The following is a 16,463-nucleotide window of genomic DNA, read 5'->3' as shown; positions in this document are numbered from 1 at the left end:
ATCTTCAGCATTGGAAGAGGGTTTGGATTTAATTTGAAATTATTTGGCTCAATTAGTGCTAATGTGATTGTACAAAAAAGGCACAGCTGGGAAGAACAGGTGCAGAATCCACTTTATTTCTGTCTACAGTTCATAAAAACACAAAACAAACATATCTTTATAAATCAGAGAGTTTATTTAGTTACAGAATAATTTAAAAGTGATGAACAGTCAATTCTGTGCTCTTCAGCTGTCTCCTGCACCCCCCTGATCTTACAACATCAGCTGTAGTGATCCAAAGTCAGCTTTGCTCTCTTGTCTCTGAGATAAACCAGATTACAACAATCCTGGGCAAACTCTTTCGCCCTTACAGACGCGCCAACGGGGAAGAATCAGCACCATAGCTTAATGAAAAGAAGCGACATTGCTTAGAGGTCTCTCGTACAGAAATTAGCAGCTAACATCAGTCTTAGATCAGTCTCTATGGAGACCACAGTCCCTATAAGCCTAATGCACTTTCAGTAAAAACTAAGGCAGACTAGGTGCAAGATTTGTTCTCACACAGCTACACAGATCACAGACAGCTGTGCTCCGAAGCTTGTTATACTCTCATTATCCTGTCCATGCGCCGGTCCCATAAGCTCGGCAGAGTTTAATCTGCTGGAGCTCGCTGTGCCCACTATGAATTGAGGACGAGGGAAACGGTTTGGTCCAGTTGCTGATTTAGGTTATGAGGTTGTATCTTGTTTCTCTTTGTAGACCCGGAGAATGGCCTCGCACACAAACTGGAACTGAGACTGGAAGACAGAACATCAGCGGTTAGTGCAAGAGAGATTAAAATGAACTGAAAATATGAAAAAAACTAGTGTAACTAAAGCAAAATACAGACATACACCTCCATGTGAGGAAATATTGACCTTCTACATTGGTATTCCTAACTCCTATCAAACCACAGCGGTCAGTTTTATTATTTAACTGAACTCAGAATGACATATCTGTGCAGTATTTAATAGTTACCCTGCAATACATTTCACCAAAAACTTAAATAATAGCTCAAAATGTGACAAATAATCAGCAGAAAACTGTGAGTGAGGCAACACAGCTTGCAAGGTTAGAAATGTCAAGTGGGGTGCTCCATCTGCTCAGGAGGAGAGGGATGCTGCTGAAATGTTCTGAGCGGTTACAGAGGAAACACTTTAACTCAGATCAAATTGGTGCTCTCATGTCACAGATTTACATCAACAACAGGAACTAATGCGGCCATCCACAAACCACAAATATTACTCCTAAAATGTTATCAAATCTAGAAAACAAAAGATTTCGAATGGGATTTCCTTTGTTTGTGTATTTTCTTTAATAACAGAAACACAAATAAGCTAGACCCACCCGATTATATTCCTCTAAGAGATAAAGCTAGAGCTAAGCTGCTATCTTAACACAACTTGCTTCCTAATCTCACAAAAGTTGAACTCCGATCTCAATAGTTCAATGGGGCTTCCTATCATCCGCTTTCGCCGTTTCTTCTTTTATTTGAGGATCTGTAACTTAAAAAGGGTCAGAAATCAACTCGAAACATTTCAAAGAGAAATGAAACTCAAAACTAAGTGGTTCTCATTCAAGCTACAAATACTTTAAACAATCAAAGGCTGATATATTCCCTTTTTCTGAGATGGAAAGCGTTTTTTTTTTTCTCTCTCTCCTGACAGTTGATATTTCCCAGTACCCGACTTGAAGTACTTTTAGATTGCGGAGAGTCAGACAAATCAGCTGGAGTCGCTATAATTAAAAGCTTGCTTTACATCAGACAGAGCACAGAAATGGAAGACAGCTTGGGGTGATCATACTGCAGTGCAATAAAAGAGTTTAATGAGGCCGAAAGCGGCAGGATCGTTTGACAAACAGAAAGCCCCGGCTCGGTTTCTCTGTACCGTGGTTTGAACCATCATCGCTCGCTGATCTCTCAGTGTTTTGACGATTTCCAGGGGGAACACTGGCTGACCCCCGTCCATCAAAGTCAGCGCCGTCTCCATGGTGATCAGGACGCCGGTTCGTCCAATCCCAGCACTGAGAATATACAAACATGCATTACGTTTTCTTTTAAAGGTGGGAAGAGGGACGCCTGCGATTTTTTTGGAAATGGTAAACGCCATGTTACCTGCAGTGGACCATTAGCGGCTCCTTGTCCCTCCTCTCTCTTACAGAGCTGACAAACTGCAGGAAGTCTGACGGGTCATCGGGCACGCCGTGGTCCGGCCACGCCACATACTGCAGGTGTGTGATAGCACGCTTTTCACCCAGCTGCAAATCAACCATGCAAATAAAAAAAAAAATGCAGGATAGTTAAAGTGTTGCATAATCATTATGAATGTGTTACTGTTGGGTTAATTCACCATATGAGACACATGCTTAGCACGTTGATGTCTAAAAACCAGCCAGGGAGGTGGAACAACAGAGCAAGACATCCACGTGATCAGTCGGTGACAGAGAGATTATGAAACCCAGAGATGTAAACAAGAGGATGGAGGAAAAGACTGGAGTTGGAGAACGGCTGACTTGAGAGTTTCTAACGGGCATGTGGCCTGTGACTCCATGCCGGGATTATCGCTCCATGAGAGGAACAGATGGGCCAACGCAGCAGTATCTTTGTATGCATGTGCGTGCGTTCATACTTCATGCCTCCTTGAGAATTATCTGCTTCTTTACCTGTTCGACGTGGATGCCAGTGCGTTTAATCCGATTACCATGACACAGTTTAACACAAAAAAAGGCCCACTCACACCTTGACACACCTGCCCCCTTTACACCTACACACAGACAGGCTGCAACCCTTGTTATTGACACACACGCGTGCAGATAAAAGCCACCGTGCGGAAGTGACTGAATGCTGGATGTAGTTAGTTTGCCAGGAGGGGCTGTTGCCTGCAGAGAGATCCGTTGTGTGGCATATGGTGTAAACATGCTACATGCTGCTGCAACATACAATGCAGAAAAGCTCTGCATTGTGTGTCTGTGGTCATGCCTTGCATGGACATGAAATCAGCTGGGAATTTGAATTGATTTAAAAAATAATAAACTGTAAACCGAGACAAATGTCAAAAAGGTAAAATGAAAATATATAATAATTAAAGTTTCCAGCCCCCAATTGTCCCCAATTTGCTTTAGTGAAAGGCCAGAGAGGCCACTTCCTCCACAGCTGGTCAAAGCTTCTCGTGACAAACTCATGGAATAATACTTTTTTTTTTTCCAAAATGGCAAGTTTCATGATTGTTTTATCTACATAGCAACCATTTTATGTTTTGGTCACCTGAGAGTGATGAACAAATCTATGTACATTTTAGAATAATGGACAAAAAGTAAACTCTTGGATTTCCTTGACAACGGAGGTTTTGGTTAACCACACCCACATTCCAAGTGTAGTCATATTGGTTGTTACATTGTTTTTCATGCAAATACATTTTCACAGTATATCAGTAAAAATGTGAACACGAGAAAAGAATGTCACTTTGCGAGCTCTTCTAATTCCAACATTTTTTCCCAATAATGTTCAGAGTCAAGAAGCAATAGATCGAAACTGGTACTAAAGGTGTTTTTTTTCTGAAAATCCAAGATAGTGGCCTTTTCCTGAGGTCAAAGGTCAACAAAACTTTGGTGTAGTTGTAGGCTGATGTGAGTGTTTTGGTGAGTTCCTGAGCATGTGGCCTTTTTTGCTCAAAGGCTCAGTAAGGGCTGGTTTATACTTCCAAGTGATTTGCAGTCGTTTGTGTAGGAGTGGTCATCGGAGCGGAATTCCCCAGTCGCTGCAGAATGTGACACCTGTTGGTGACGTCTCCTGCGATTGGAATTTTACTCCTGGAGTGCAATCACATTCAAATTGTGTCATTTAACTTGAGTTTATTTCAGATATTACGGTGGGCGATCACGGAGTAAATTCTGTCAAGACGCAGCAAGTGTGTCAGCAAGATGGTTTTCATGTTAAAAAGTAAATGCTGCAGATGATCGTGTCACTTGAAAAGTACGAACACCACAAGTTCATCGCAGTTATCGCGGAGTCGCAAGCAAAACCAGCCAACATTACCGTAGTATGAATAAGAACGTGCGATTCTGGATACGATGGATGTAATGACCGATCACTTTGAAGGCTAAACCGACCCAATCCCCAAATGCCACTCCATATGGCATCCTTAAACAAGTTTTTCAACAAATTTGGCAGTTGGCTGCACGGCGGCATTTGTAATCGGAAGGCAGTAGTCATAATTTTACATGGCGTCCGTGGAAGTTTTAAGAAAAAGTTAAAATTTTATGTCGACTGGACAATTTTTCTCTAAAAGTTGACATTGGTATGTGGTCGCCTGATAACATGTCACGGTCACATGACACCATTACAAAATTGGGCAGCAACGTTGGCTCTGATTGTAAATGTATGATGTGTAAAATAAATGTAACCATATCAAGTCCGATCAGCTGCCCAGCTATATGAAATGCATGCCATTCTGCACGCCTGACTGCCACCATCTACATTCATGATCCCGCCAACGATTTCCAAAAAAATCAGATGATGGCATGAAATCTTGAAGATTCTGTTGATGCTTCACCATTGTGCATATTTGTGACCGTAGCCTTAGAAGAATTTTGAATACAAGCAGTTCAGGACTGCTGTGTACCATAATGAGAAAAAGCATCATACAAATATATATAAATATACTGTGTATACACACTATAAATAAATACTGTAGATCATCTGCCACATAATCCCATCACTACAGCTCACCTGTGTGTGTTTCAGGGTGAACTGTCGCGTCACGTAAGCCAGGTTACACTCCTCCGAGTGACACTCCACCGTCATGTGTCCGTAATCCTTCGCTTTTGGTGGGTGTGGCCAGTACTGGTGGCACTTGGTCTGTGAAGTGTGTGGCGCAAACAACACATTACATTACCGACAATCCTCAGGATACAGTTTACCACAGCTGGTACACAGCAGCTGAGCTCAACTTGGAGGAAATCAAACCCATATTTAGCAGGAACAAAACCTATTCATCAGATGCAGCGGGAGAGCCGAGAGTCTTGATCTATACATTACAAAATTTAAGTCTGCCATGTCTTTATGGAGGATGCGGAGTGAATCTCAGGGAAACTTGATGAGTATCAGGAAAATGATCAATTAATGAGAACATCTGGTTACTAAGCAACAGGCAAGCTGAGGCACAGACGTTCATCGAGACCTTGATACCTTGCAGCCTCTGTGAGGATGCATTTATACCCATAAAACATTTTTTCCTCATTGGAATCCAGCTCTCACACAGTGAAACCATGTAATTACTGGCAAGAGAGCCAATCAATCATTTTTGTGTGCAAACATCCCCAATGAAACTCCTAATTACTATAATCTTGTATCAAGTCAAACATGACGCATCGTAATAATACGCGAGCCATGCTGCAGTAATCACTGACTTACTGCGCCACTGATATTGAGCCGAGCGATTTAAAGTGTTTCCCTTATCGTTTACTCATTTCCCATCCCTAAAAATAAACTTTTTGCCGTTTACAGTTTTTGAGAAGAAAAGTGTCATATACCCGTCCCCTTTCTGTTAGAGTTGTAAGCATGATGACGGTGTGAACCTGCTGCTCCCACACACTCTGCCAAAAGTGAGTGCAGGTCTGTGGCAGAGGACCCTGTGCTGCAATATATTGTAAACATACACCAGACTCTGGGGGCGCCACCTACAAAACATATACACACACACACGCACGCCACTCAGTATGAGGTTACACTGAAAGATGGATAAGGACGAGACAAAAAGTTTCCCTGAGAGGTGTTCACCGTGATGTGGCTGGCATTGATGTAGTCTTCCTGACCCTGCAGCACCACTCTGGTGGCGTCATCTGAAAAGGAGAGCAGGGTGGCAGCAGGTGAGGGGCAGAACAAATCTACCCACAATAAACGCAGTTTGGGAAAGATTAAGGTGGCACCACTGAGCAGCGAAAGGACAACCGAATGAGGAGCACTCACAGGGCAAAACATCCCTGTACCGATTCTTCTCCTGGTTTTCAGAGAGTCGAGAACAGTCTTGTGACATACCGGGCTTCCTCCTGTATAAATTCTAGGAATTACAAACATGTAAACAGACGCACACAGAAACAGACATAAAGAGAAACTAAAAAATCCAGCAGAGTCAGGGCATCTTTGTTTTCTGAACTACATCCAACTGGAGATTAGGGTCAACATCTGTCCAAAAAGCATTTGAAAAGCTTGCTGTGATTTCAAAACCCAACAGAACGGGGCAAATGTAAGGCTATAATAAAAAGACAAACTTGTTTTTTTTTTTTATGGTGTTCTTGCTCAGTAAAATATATGTGACCGACTTTAGCTCCCACTTCAGGTACCTCAAAATGAAAGCACAGCGTGCCTGACTGTATGCCTCTCTCCAGCTGTCTCATCGATTCCTCCAACGTTTTGACCCGCTCTGACTGGCCGGGGGACTGTGGCTTGCTGTCATGTGAAGGGATGGTGAGTGTGAGGGTGGGAGGTAGTTGCAGTGTGGACGCCGCTCGGCCAGAACCTGCGCGTTAAAAGAGAGTTTCAAGGTTGCGATTAATATTCATAAACCTCTCAAAAGCACATATTTGAATCAGCATTTTTCGACATCCACACACCTTTACGTTTGATAAGCAAGGCCAGCTGTCGGGAGTGGGATTCCCTGCTGGCTCGTATAAACATGACCACTTGGTCGTGCGTGTGCTCGGAAATGTCTCGACCGTTAATGAGGACGACGAGATCTCCCTCCATGAGTTTGGGCTCAGATCGACCTGCCTACAAGAAGAAAAGTTCGTTTTTGGGGGAAAAATAAAAAAAACTGATGGTTTAGCCTTAAAATGCCAATTGTGGACATTTAAAATAAATCAATACTTTCAAGGCCAACTATGTAAAAAGGGGCTTAAAAAGGTCAAATCTAATAAATAATTTATGGGCTACAATAGTTTTTACTTCAGTTTTTTTACAGTCTGGGCCTAAAGTGGCCAATTTTTAAAATGACACAACATGAATGAAAAGAAAAAGAGAGTCAAACATAGCTAAACTATGAGACACTTCATTTAGACTTTGTTTCTCTTTTTTTAACCAGTGTACCTCAAAAAAGTCTTGTTATTCTTACTTTCTAATATACTGCTCCTAACTATGTTTTAACCAAAAAACTTCACATTTAAACAAACATTAACCCACCCACACAGCTTGTAGCCGGTCCACATAACTTTCCTTCAGTCTTCACTTTTACTCTCCCACCACCCAATGGAAAGAGCCACTGCTACTCATAAACAGATTAACAGTGGATTTGGATTTTCGACATTTTTACCCAGCCTGTCTCAATGTGGAATTTCACCACTTTATAATCTTTTCCAGCTCGATAGCCTTCGGTCATTTTTTCCCCCAAAGTTCCTCACAAGTGTTGTTGATATATTTCCACACATTTAATGTGGTCCTGTGCCATTTAGATTCCTGTTTTTCCAATAAAACGATACACTTACAGACAGTTGGTTATCTATTTACTGAAATCCAGCTGTTAAGTGTAGCTGCATTAACATTCTCTACAACATTTCTTTTAATCTGATGGATATTTGACTGATGCATTCGATGCATTTATTGAAAATTAAATGTAATTTATTGATAATCTTCTAAAATTATTGAAGTTTTACAATTATACACTTAAAAGAAAAGGCGATTCAACCAACAATGATTCCTATTTCTTTGCCTTTTGTTATTTTTAGATATTAACAAAATGTGTAACCAAAAATAAATAAAACAACAAACTGATATTACTCCATGTTATTTTTTTGTAAATTCTCAATTTAAACAACCGTAAAGACCAAACATAAATATGAAAACTCTTACGGGGGAGTCCGGTTTAATATGGGAAACAGACAGGGGCATCTTCTGATCCACCCCACCCTGAGTGGTAAGAGAAAAAAAAAATCACAAGAAGTAATCGTAACAAACAAACAAAAACAGGATATGGATACGAAAAAAAAAGGGACATACTTTAACATTGAAGCCAAACTTGCCCTCATGGTCTGGAGTGATACATATTAGCATTAGGTCTCCATCGCCCAGAGCATCCTGCATGAAGAACTTGTTTTCAGACGTGCACGGATAAACCCCTAATGAATATGTTTAGGCTTTAAGGTGAGGTGGAGGACCTTATTATAGTAGGGCGGGCTCTCCTCTTCTCCTATACTATCATCAGCATGTATCAGAGCATCATCTGGTCCATGGCTGTAAGATCCGGAAAGGCTAAAGGATGAAAAACAGTATTGGATTTAGTTTTTCCAACTACGACTCAAGTTTTACACAAAACTATAAGTTCATTTGTGAGCAAAACTAACCGATTAGGTGAGACGTCTCCTTCGCTGCCTTTGCTGCTGCTCACAGAGGCTCTGTATGTGTAGAACACATCCTCCCCCAAGGACATGTTTTTCAAATCAGTGGTGAGCTCCGCAGAGGATGGGCGAGGTTTACGGATCTCGTGGCGAACTCTGGGACTCCGCCTGCCCAACAAACACAGTCAGATGTTGCGAAAATAAAAACCCAATTTGTGTCTCAGGAAAAAAGAGATGGATTAAGTCGTTACAACATGTCAGTGGAAGCTGAAAGCTGTACCAGTTGGGGGTGGATGGAGGCGATCTGGATGGCAGGCTCTTGGTTTCAAGATGTTCTAATGAGATCGACCTCCGCAGAACCGGATTCCACACCATGCCGCCAACAACACGCTGGTACATGGGACCCCTAAGGGAAAAAACTTTAAACTTTTATGGTAAAAAGATTGAATTTATGAAAAAATTTGGAAGCTCACGTCTCAGTTTTGCTGTGGCCGAGCCCCAAGTGTTGTGTGATCAGCTTGGTGTAGGCCTGGACTGTGCTGTTGCTCTGTTTAGGGCTCTTGGCGTTGCGGTTGGAGGAAAAAAAGGAGTGGTGGTCCACACATGATCGCCACAAGTTCTTACAAGTTTTAGGGCAGGGAAGAAGAAGAGGCACTTCACAGTCTTGGGTCTCCCCCTGAAACAAGCAATAATTACAGTTTACAATCAACATTTCTTAAAAAAGCAAATCAAAATTTGATTTCAAAGTCATTTTTGGATTAAACATCTATTTAAAGAAATAGAAATGACTCACGTGTTTCTGTTTTAAGTGTAGAAAAAAGCGTTTCCTCTTAAAAGAAATCTTGATAATCTTCCCCCTGCATGGAAGAAGCACAGCTCGTCATTAGTTAATGGTTAACGGTTAAATGATAATACGCCGCATCATTACTCACCAGGGGAAGAAACTGGAACAAACCATATTGCAGAATATTGCGACCCCACTTGAGGCCAAACCCACCATCAAAGGTGTATTGTTAGTGTCCTTAAAGAAGACAGAATCAAAACAAATGACCAAAATGTAAATGTAAAATAATTTAATATTTTAGTGGTTAAAAAAAAAACAGAAATTAAAGGGAAAACTGCACTTTTCTTTAAATTTTTTTACAACTATAGTTTATGCTGAACAGATGCATGCCAAGATTTCAAACTTTGCTTTTAGACATTTTTGGTATTTAGTCAAGTTTTAAGTTGTTTTAACTCTCTACACTTTTCCAAACTTTTCTCAAAATCAGCACAATCAAGATTTTTTTTTGTCTAATTTAAAGAGCAAAGTTTTAGATATAAAGAAAAAAATATAAAGATGAGCCAAAATACTTTTTCTTCTTACTCTTAACAATATCAAAACTTGATTTAAGACTAAAAAAACTGTGATTTTTCTATTCAATTTTAAAGGTTTTATTTTAGGTTAAATAAATGTTGACAATTTAGACTGGAATTCATTGATATTATTTGGAAACTGTTAGTAATGTCCAAGAGTAAGTGCTATTTTTAGATTTTATAAGGATTTATTAAGCTGGGCCATGTTCTAAAATGAGTCATTTTCACTTATTACACTAGTTGTTTCTCACTGTAATTAAAATGAACTGCAATTAGGTACAAAAAACAAAAAAATAAAAATCAAGTATTTATTGTTGGACTGTAAAACATTCAGTTTCACATTAAAAATCTCTATTTATGATTATAATCATATCATTTATTTTCTTCTTACATTTGCATTTTTACTTTGTATTTTTAATAAATGCATTTCTTTATTTCTAAATGTGTGATTTTTTTATATTGTCTACAATTACTGCTTGAAATAAACAAATCAAATCATTCTATCTAATAGTTAGCTTTTTTTAAGCTTATTTTTCAATTTTTTAATACTTGTGTGGAACTCCTTGTTTCTAGATTTGATAAAAGATTTGTTTAAGTAAAAATGACTTGCTGAATGAACTGAAGGAAAAACTTTGGATTTTCTTCTTAAGATTAGTGTTCTTTTCACATTTTTAGGCGATCTCTTTTTGGAGTGTAGATGCTAAGAGTGACAACTAAAAGGCCTTAATCATTACAAGCTCAACAACATGTGGTTTAATCTGGAAAAATTAAAACGTGATTTTCCAATTAAAGCTTAATCAAGTCCCACTACCATAGCAGCGTGGAGCTCCACTCCATACAACTCCAGCGTCCGGGCTGTGTTGAGAAAACACAGCTCTGCGTCGCTCTGCTTAAGCCCTCTAAGAACACAAATTCAAACAATTATGTACCACAACAAGAACACCACAAGAAAGCTGTTATTCAATCACTATGAGTAAAGAATGGCCTCTAATACATATGCTGGGGATGGAGATCTTCCACTTTAGAAAGGAAATCTTCATTCTGTTCGGGGATAAAGTGGCACTTTGAGAGGTATCCGGGGGCCCGGGCGGGACAGTGATCCCCGATCTCCGCTACAAGAGACAGAAAGATGATACTGATCATTTCAGCAAGCAGCAGCCATCCACTCATGCTGACATCTTTATAAGAGGGATGTTAAATGAGATGATAGAGGGCCCCCTTCAATGAATAATTACTCACACAGTTGTTATTAAGTCATTAATCTTTTTTTTTTCTGTCTCTAGGAAGAGATTAGGGACTTACACTGCACAGCATAGGACGCCAGCACCACAGCAGCATTCAGCGGACACTGCAACCTGCAATCAGGTGCAATAACACAATAATTACACACTCTATACACAAATACTGTCTGCAACGGGAACAGGTGGTGAGTTTGACTTTTTTTTTTACAAACCGTCCTTCTCTGATGTCGCTTCTAATCTGAAGGAAGTACAGGTGCCTGCGGGAGCGAGACGAGAGGAACTTTACACACCCACGCATGCTTTCTGTATCCTGCATTGTTATAGCCACATCAGCTGCCTGGTTATGCTGGTTAGCAGATCTGCTGATAACCTTACACTGCAGTATTTAGACACCTGCTGAACAAAAGGCTGATTGGTTGTCTACCTACAATTTTTTAACCCCCAAAGGAGCAGATTGTCATTTATCCCGTGAAATATTGTATATAAAATTTGTGTGCAGCTATTCACGGTTCTTCTGCATTGATAAATTTCCTGTGTTTGCACACAGGAAACTCAGTGACATATGAAAATAGGGGCATTGCTGGTCAAAACAACCAATACTAGGAATACTAACAGAGTAGACGATAAGCGTGGCCACAGAATAATATTCAAAATACTTCTTGGATTTAAGGTTTGTCCAACTCTCCAAAATAAATAAATAACAGTACAAATTTTACTTTTCTTATTTCATTTTTTTTAAAGCTGAGTATCTTTTTGTGGCTTACACAATCCTAATGCATTCTAAAATATGTGAACAGACCTCTAAAAGGCTGCACATGCAAAAGGAATTTTTAAAAAAAAAACCTACAAACTATTTCCTGGAAAGAAAAAGCAGAAAAAGACAACCAAACAAAACTGCAAAAACTAGCAAAGTTGGTGAGTTACTGGCTAAATAAAATCAGGATTGCCAAATAATCATAATAAAAAACTCTGGAACACTTTTAAAACAGATCTAAAGATGGTTGGAGTGGGACTTTAAAATAACGAAGCTTGCCTATCATTAATGCTAAGTGAGATGCACTTATGTGTTGTGAAAGAGAAGCTTGTGCTCTAACCTCGTCTGATCATGCTGCAGAGAGTTGGGATCGGAGATGAAGAATCGTACTCTGAAGTTCAGATAAAAGGGGGACACAAGGCCTGTGCGGAAATGTCATTTCATTAAATAAATCATAGCTGCCACATCACAATAGATGCTGCTTTATAATAATTTCATCTAAGCACTGAAAAACACACTGCACCTGCACCTCAACATGTACCCTACCTTTGATTTGCTTCTTCAAGGGTTTCTCAGGCTCCAACCATCTCTGAAAGCAAAAACATTCATAGCACATTAAGGCTCGCTGCAGCTAAAAAACATTTATGCAAGAACGCCCTGTGGTTATCATCAACTTAACTGCAATCAGCTAGTGCAAGACATTACAATCTGAGTCCAAATGAGCGGCACATGAAGGGTAAGCTCACAGGAGAGTGTGTGTTGGCCGTGAAAGAGGCTATGGCTGTGCTGGAGTCTCTGATCTGCAGACTGAAGAGCTGCCTCTCCTGCAGGCCCAGGTGGTCAAACACCAGGCTCAACAGAACCTCGCCTTCATCCTGCTTCTGAAAAATGGAAACAACAAATGGCATTACACTCAGCCAAAATACTCTGTCAAGTATCTCGGATATGACTTGGCATGTTGTTGATTTCGAAGTGGAATGGGATTAAAGGCTATAAATAACAGTTTATACAAGTAATGTATCCCAGATAAGATTTGATTTATTCAAAAAAATTGTAGTTTAATTAGTCAACGTTTTATTAAATGACTCTGAAGGATATGCCGTCGCTCGTCTGCATCCGTTCCTCATTAAACCTCCCACTCCCTGTAACTGGAGTCATATTCCCATCACAAGAGGACCTTGTTTACTGTGAACTAAAGTAAACTCATCTTGCAGCAAGAACCTCCATTATATTTGGTGGATTTGGACACAGAATATTTTTTCATTCTTTCCCTCCCTTTCAGGATGACAAATCTGTCTAACAAAAAGAGTAATGGAGAGTTCAGTGTGTAAAAAATGCAGCATCCTGAAAGTAATTTAGAGATGGCCCTTCTGCTGAGTGTGTGTGCTGTATTATGACATGATGATGCAGACTGGAGATGTGACAAGCATATGCAAGCTGCAGGAGGTGAGTGTGACCTTCAGGGCTTTGCAGTGTTGAGTTAGATGTGACTAGCAACAATGAAAAAGACGCCTCTCCATCACTCATGATGACTATGAGTGGAAACAACCTCCGATCTGCTTATGGGAGCTACGCACGCTGACTCTGAAGGTCTCGATGGTGCCGTCCAGCAGCTGAACTAAGCAGAGCAGGTCCGGTTTTGGCATGTCTGTTACCACGGTAACTCCGCTTCCCTATCGAGACAAACACCCTGCCCTCAGCTCCACTCCGAGAGGGGACCTGGAGACACACAAACATACACAACAGCAAACGTCAGATGTTTCTAGGCTGTCGTCTTCCAATGAAAGCACCTCCCTTAGGATGAAAATGTGTGGTGAGTAATTCATGTGCTGCATGGAGCACAGGCCCGCAGTGAGTAATACACTATGAATGCGAAGGAGTGACGTGCGCGAGTGTGTGCGTGCGTTTGTGTAATCTCTTATTATATGGCTTGGGTCTGAACATGTCCCTTCTCTCTCTCTCCAGCATCTCTGCCTTTTTTGCAGGCAGCTGAATGATAAGAATGTTAAACATTTTCAGAGTCGAGCACGCCCCACCTCCAGCACAAAAGCTGATATCACACCGGCCGCCTGGAGCAAGTCCACGCACACAAACACACTTAAATGCAAAGTGTGAATCGGGAGAATATGCATGCAGGGGAGCATCTACACGCATGGATGCGAGCGCACTCACTTACATGTGTCCTGTCTTGGATTTCCAGGTGAGCAGATCTGGCCGGCCTGTCCGGCACCGTTCCTGAAAGGTCACACAATGTTTGAGTTAATGTTTGAACGCAGAAACACACTCTGAATATGTTACAAGCAAAGTTGGCCCCCAGTTGCAGGGCCAGTTTTCCATAATAACCCTTTCACGGCTGGGTCTGCAGGGAATTTTACTAAAAAATGCACAAAAAAGTAGATCCACCATGTCATTTAGGGGTGGATTTCAATCACTTTTACATATTTAATCCAGAATTTTGTGCTGAGATTATTAACTTTTACATTAAAAACATAAAATAACCATCAATTCATGTTAAATAGGAAAACATCTGCTAGTAACAGTCCAAACTTGTCATGTACTTCTCCTCGTTGTGAGACACTTCACAGACTAAAGTCAAATTCTTAGGCCCCCTTTATCCATTTCCCGGCATCCCTCACGGTAACTTAGAAAGTCTGCCGTTCACCTCGATGCACTTTGAGCCACGGCGCGAGCGAGGGAACCTGTTGACAGCCTCAAATGCTCTGAAGCTACACCCAAGAAAAAAAGAGGAGGAACACGCCACAGAGGCCAACTTTCCTCCCACCACGGCGCTCCTCGTAACACTTTTTACCAGTTTTCTTAGGGGAAGAAGAGTTTCAAACGAGGAGAAAAAGCTGTACTACCTCCGTCCCTCCCGCTTCGGAGTCAAGTCCGACACCGGAATATTCCCGGCGTGTAAACGTCGGGTCGGGGCGCGTCGCAAAAAAGCCAGGTATAGTTAGGTAAATATCCGGGACAAGTTTCCCATCCCTGCCTGCGCTGACGGAGCAGGGCCCCGCCCCTTCGCCGTGCGCGCTCCCGACACAAACTTACAAGGCGGGGGCGAGCTTGTGAAAAGTTGAGGAAGAACATGAAAAAACAGCATTTTCTGCTTTTTAGATATTTTTTAAACACTACGTATATACATTAAAATACTATCAAACAAGAAAAAATAAGTTATATGTGCTGTTAAAATTATTAATTATTTTTGTTTACTATATATTTTTTTCATACTATCATTTATTTACATATGTTTTGTTTAAGCACTTCCGTTTTTTTGTTTGAGGGTAAACAGTCAGTTTGCTTAAAAAGGGATTTGTTTAAGTAAAATATCTAATGAACTAATATAATGTTTGTAAAAACACATACATGTTTTATTTTAATATAAAAAATATGTGTACAAACAAGTAAAAAATAATTCATGGTGAATCCATTTACATTTTAGTTTCATAAAGTTACCACCCACTGTTGTTTTTCCACATCAAAATAATACAAACTGAACATTATTGTCTTTACAAAATTCACAAATTGCTATTTTTTGCTATCATCACATGAGTGCTGTGATGGAATTGGTCGTTTTTAGGTTTTAGTAAAATAAACCTACCATACCTCAATTCAAATGGTATTTTCAAAGAACGATTATGGATAGCTTTCATTTTGAAATTATTTTTTTAATGGTATAGGCCTCGATTCGATTAAGAACTTCACTCGAACAGATCGATCTGGTTGAATTGTATGAATAGAAATCGATATATTGATTCATCGATTCATCGTTACACCCCTAAAATACACCAATTGTAAAACACAGAGATGCTTCTCTTATTATAATGACACATTGCACCAAATTTGGCAATTGGGTGACATAATTTCACTAATTTGGCAATGAAATAAAATAAAATAAAATAAAACATCCCCATTCACTAAAATTGAACCATTGTGTCTTTTAAAACATAAAAATTGAACCCCTCTGTTACATTATTATTTTGTTTGGATGGTATGTTATTATTTAGGTAAGGAACTACTTCTTAAAAGTTGCTTTAGGACTATTATTAGAAAATTTCATCTGCTGAAAAGTTTTGTGATAAAAACTAAAACCTGTGAACAGATGATCCACTGAGGCAAATCAAATACTCTAATACTAAAAAACAGAAGGAAGTTGAAATTGAACTCTTTCACTGCTTGTTTTCCAATATTTTCTGACTTTTTGTTGCCATCCACAGGACAGACGAGGTACTACTGTTGCCTTTATCATTTTTTAAATCAACTTTTATAGTGTTTTCATCCAGATTCAGAGAATTCCTTCTAATCAATGGATATATTGTTGGAGGACACTTAATAAATTATGGGATTTTTATTAATCTATGCTCAAAAAGTGCTCTGTCTCTTTCAAAAAGCCTAAATACATTTACAGTAGCCATTATAAATTAATAGCTATGTAAGAGCTGCACTATTTGCAATTTATTTAAACCAAACCAGACAGAGTATCAAAAAAGTACTCATGTAAGATTACTCAAGTAAGAGGAAACAAGTTACTGGTGTAAAACCTACTCAAGTGTAGAGTGAAAATGTGACTATATCGGATTTGTATTATTTTCAGATACTACAGCCAATTGAAATGGTTTATTTCAAGCAATCAAAGCAAGAATAATGCATGTCCAATATGATCAACAGAGATTTATAACCATAGAAAGATATGTCAGACATAGGATAACTCGGCATCAAATTATAGATTGCTTGAAATAAAAAGTACCATCTACTTTGTTATGAGT

The 16,463-nt window shown here is 39.8% G+C and overlaps 2 protein-coding genes across 2 annotated transcripts in view; one reads left to right on the top strand and one right to left on the bottom strand.

Annotated features, from left to right (window-relative positions):
• Nucleotides 1-94: 94 nt before the first annotated feature.
• On the bottom strand, nt 95-14,697 carry ptpn3 (protein tyrosine phosphatase non-receptor type 3). The gene is made up of 27 exons (XM_024268278.1): nt 14,559-14,697; nt 13,874-13,932; nt 13,275-13,416; nt 12,444-12,578; nt 12,244-12,286; nt 12,038-12,119; nt 11,156-11,200; nt 11,005-11,057; nt 10,697-10,814; nt 10,514-10,601; nt 9,279-9,367; nt 9,140-9,203; nt 8,820-9,022; nt 8,627-8,752; nt 8,353-8,514; nt 8,167-8,260; nt 8,009-8,086; nt 7,862-7,918; nt 6,631-6,787; nt 6,361-6,536; nt 5,987-6,077; nt 5,798-5,859; nt 5,551-5,697; nt 4,748-4,876; nt 2,135-2,277; nt 1,908-2,043; nt 95-776 (listed from the first exon to the last, which is right to left on the bottom strand). The coding sequence occupies exons 3-27, from the start codon at nt 13,341-13,343 to the stop codon at nt 708-710; spliced, it is 2,616 nt and encodes an 871-aa protein (XP_024124046.1). The 5' UTR covers nt 13,344-13,416; nt 13,874-13,932; nt 14,559-14,697; the 3' UTR covers nt 95-707.
• Nucleotides 14,525-16,463, top strand: part of sgk2b (serum/glucocorticoid regulated kinase 2b) — a 10,502-nt gene continuing 8,563 nt past the window's right edge. The window contains exon 1 of the mRNA XM_024268286.2: nt 14,525-14,657. The gene's annotated coding sequence lies outside the window, so the exon portion shown is untranslated. The remainder of the gene's footprint in view (nt 14,658-16,463) is intronic.

This window comes from Oryzias melastigma, linkage group LG16, assembly GCF_002922805.2.
Source record: "Oryzias melastigma strain HK-1 linkage group LG16, ASM292280v2, whole genome shotgun sequence".
Lineage (NCBI taxonomy): Eukaryota > Metazoa > Chordata > Actinopteri > Beloniformes > Adrianichthyidae > Oryzias > Oryzias melastigma.
Note: the sequence above shows the minus strand (reverse complement) of the source record. Positions and strands in the feature narration are given on the sequence as shown.